At 49.1% G+C, this 2,957-nt stretch overlaps 1 protein-coding gene across 1 annotated transcript in view; it reads left to right on the top strand.

Annotated features, from left to right (window-relative positions):
* The window catches only part of PRSS55 (serine protease 55), a 51,236-nt gene extending 49,469 nt beyond the window's left edge, over positions 1-1,767 (top strand). Inside the window, exons 7-9 of the mRNA XM_007466181.1 lie at positions 1-217; positions 1,581-1,643; positions 1,728-1,767. Coding sequence (XP_007466243.1) covers positions 1-217; positions 1,581-1,643; positions 1,728-1,767 — 320 coding nt within the window. The remainder of the gene's footprint in view (positions 218-1,580; positions 1,644-1,727) is intronic.
* The last annotated feature ends 1,190 nt before the right edge of the window (positions 1,768-2,957 follow it).

Below are 2,957 nucleotides of genomic sequence, written 5' to 3'. Positions count from 1 at the left end.
GCTGGGGAAAGAGTTGTGGACAGAAGAACATTCCAGGAATATACACCTTGTTAGAAAACTACCACTCCTGGATCAAGAAGGTGACTGAGTTAGAGGGAAGGCCCTTTAGTGCTGAGAAAATGAAAGACTCTCCCAGACAAAAATCAAAGAGCTCTCAGGCTTCAGAATTTCCGGAGCCAGGCAGCCCCAGATTCTGGCTGCTGCTCTGCCCTGCATGGTGTTTTAAGCTAGTTTTCTACAAATAATAAAATAGATGCTATTCTTTTTCTTTTTAATTAATTAATTTATTTATTTATTTTTGGCTGTGTTGGGTCTTCGTTTCTGTGCGAGGGCTTTCTCTAGTTGTGGCGAGCGGGGGCCACTCTTCATCGCGGTGCGCGGGCCTCTCACTATCGCGGCCTCTCGTTGCGGAGCACAGGCTCCAGACGCGCAGGCTCAGTAGTTGTGGCTCACGGGCCCAGTTGCTCCGCGGCATGTGGGATCTTCCTGTACCGGGGCACGAACCCGTGTCCCCTGTATCGGCAGGTGGACTCTCAACCACTGTGCCACCAGGGAAGCCCTAAATTGGTGAACTTTGAACAAGCAGAGTGTCCTCCATAATGTGGGTGGGCCTCATCCAATTAGCTGAAGTCCTGAAAAGAACAAAAAGCCCAGCCTCCTCAAGCAAGAGGGCATGTCTCCAGCAGACTGCCTGTGGATTTCATCTGCACTTCTGCCTCTCCTGGCTCTCCACCTGCCCCTCAGCTCTCCTGGGTGTTGAGCCTGCCAGCCCACACTGCAGATTTGAACTTGCCAATCTCCCTAATCACATGATCCAATTCCTCATAACAAATACACCCACATAGACACACACTCACACTGCCTTACACCTTTCTCTGGAGAACTCTGACTAATACAGATTTTAGGACCAAGAGTGGTTCTAGAGAAACAAAATCTTAAAGATGAATTTTCTGAATTGGTGCTGTGATTTCCAGAATTAGGTCTCTAGTCAGATTAGATTGAAAGACACTAATGACTCTATTTCCAGTAGTAAAAAGAGCACTGACAGTCCATGAAGTGACGGGGCAAGAGAGATAAGCAAAGTATCACCACTGGAAACTCCTAATCCAACACTCGTAAGAAGCTAGGATCTGGGTGACCATGTGTATGATACTTTCAAATATTTTTTTCAAACTGATGAGCATGATGAGATTGGCTGGTTGCTCGTAATGTTACTGGACAAAGTGGAGAAAGAAAAGTTTGAGCTCAGGGATTCGAATTCCTAGCTCAAGGGCCCCATAAATGACCTGAAAGCTTCTATGTCTGCCCTGAAGGAGACCCTTACCCGCTGTAGCCACAGGGCTGAGAGGCTGAAAATCAGACCCGCAATCTCCCCCTGTGACTGGCTGAATTACAATGCGAGTTGAACTCCCAGCCTCCCAGGGTGTCTCCTGCTAAACCCAGGCCACGGACTGGGAAGGAATGGGATCCTGCAAGTTGGAATGGGGGTGTGTGGGAAGACCCTGATGGAGCTGGGGAACTTGAACCCTAAATTCTGATACATCTCCTCTGCCAGTGGCAGCGGTCTCTCTGTTCCCCAGGAGAAGTGGCCTCTCCACCCCCGCCCGTCCCAGGGTATTAACCCTGTGTTACCTGCGGAAAGGGTAATGACCGCCCCCGAGGCAGCTGACAAGCAAGACATTGCTGGTTCTCCCCAGTGTCGACCCCACCACCCTCTTGGCTTCTAGACCTCTGAGCAGACTCAAGTCCCAGCAGCCCCTAAAGTGAGGTACAAAGCGTGACCCGTGAGGAGGTGCACTACCCTCTGCGTTTTCTAACTCCTGCAGATAGAAACCAGGGCCACACGTGTGGGGATGGGTATTAAGGCTGTGGGATAAATCGTGGAAGGAACGTAAAGTTGGATCGGGCGGCATTTATTGCCACGGGCTCACTAAGCAGGGATTCTGCATCTAACTTTGCATCTTGGGGAGGAAGGAAGGGCTCTAAGAGTTTGCTTCGCTGCTTGGCTGAAATATGGCCAAAAGGAGACCCACAGTGAGTGAATTATAATTGCCAGACCTGCTTTGGTTTAATGTAGAGAAAGGGATTCCATGACTTAGGGAGACTGGAATGTTAGAGTGAGTTTGTCATTTGAAACTCACCCACCCTGGGAAGGTCCAGAAGACATGCCTTTCACCACGACTATGTGAGATATACTTGAGAGGGAAGCCCTGGCATCCCTGGCTCTTCTCTGTGGGCCAGACTTCAGAGAGGGAACTGCAGTCACGGAATTGGGAAACGTAACCACAATGAGAGTGATTGGATCCGTGGTGGCAGGGACCAGAGGCGGCACTCAAGCCCCGAAGGCAAGGAGGGAATAGTCCCTGTGATGGACAGCAGGGTCAATGCCGCAATCAGAATGGCCTGACTCCTGCAGACCTGCTGGCTAGCTCGTCATGGGGTTCCTAGAAGTGAAATAGACAGGAAACCTATTAATTCTTACTTGTTCTGTGTAAGCAGAAAATAGGTCAAGTGAAAAGAGTCTAACTTGAATAATAAAAACAAGAGTCATGGCTTGTTAATTCTCAGACTGGAGCCACTTTATAGACTCAGAACCCCTTGAATGAAGGACCCTAGTACACTATGGAATATTTATACTGTTAGTCATTCTCCCAGGCTTCCCCAAAAGGGCCCACAGGCCAACTGTGCATTGGGGAAGAGGAAATAATCAGACCTTTTAGGGACTACTGGAAGCTGACTCTGAACGCACCGGTTCCCTTCTCTGTAGAGTAAGAGATATTATGATGGGAAAGGCCATGTGGAAGCAACTAGAACTGCCCCTACCTAGGAAAATAGTCAACCACAAAAGCAGCCCTGCATTCCTGGAGGGATTGCAGAGATTAGTGCAATCATCAAGTACTTAAAAAACCCAAGGGTGGTGATTCCCACCACATCCCCAATTCAGCTCTCCCATCTGG

Source organism: Lipotes vexillifer, unplaced genomic scaffold (genome assembly GCF_000442215.2).
Source record: "Lipotes vexillifer unplaced genomic scaffold, Lipotes_vexillifer_v1.1 scaffold308, whole genome shotgun sequence".
NCBI classification, from domain to species: Eukaryota; Metazoa; Chordata; class Mammalia; order Artiodactyla; family Lipotidae; genus Lipotes; species Lipotes vexillifer.
The sequence above is the reverse complement of the archived record's forward strand: the minus strand, read 5'-3'. Positions and strand labels throughout refer to the sequence as shown.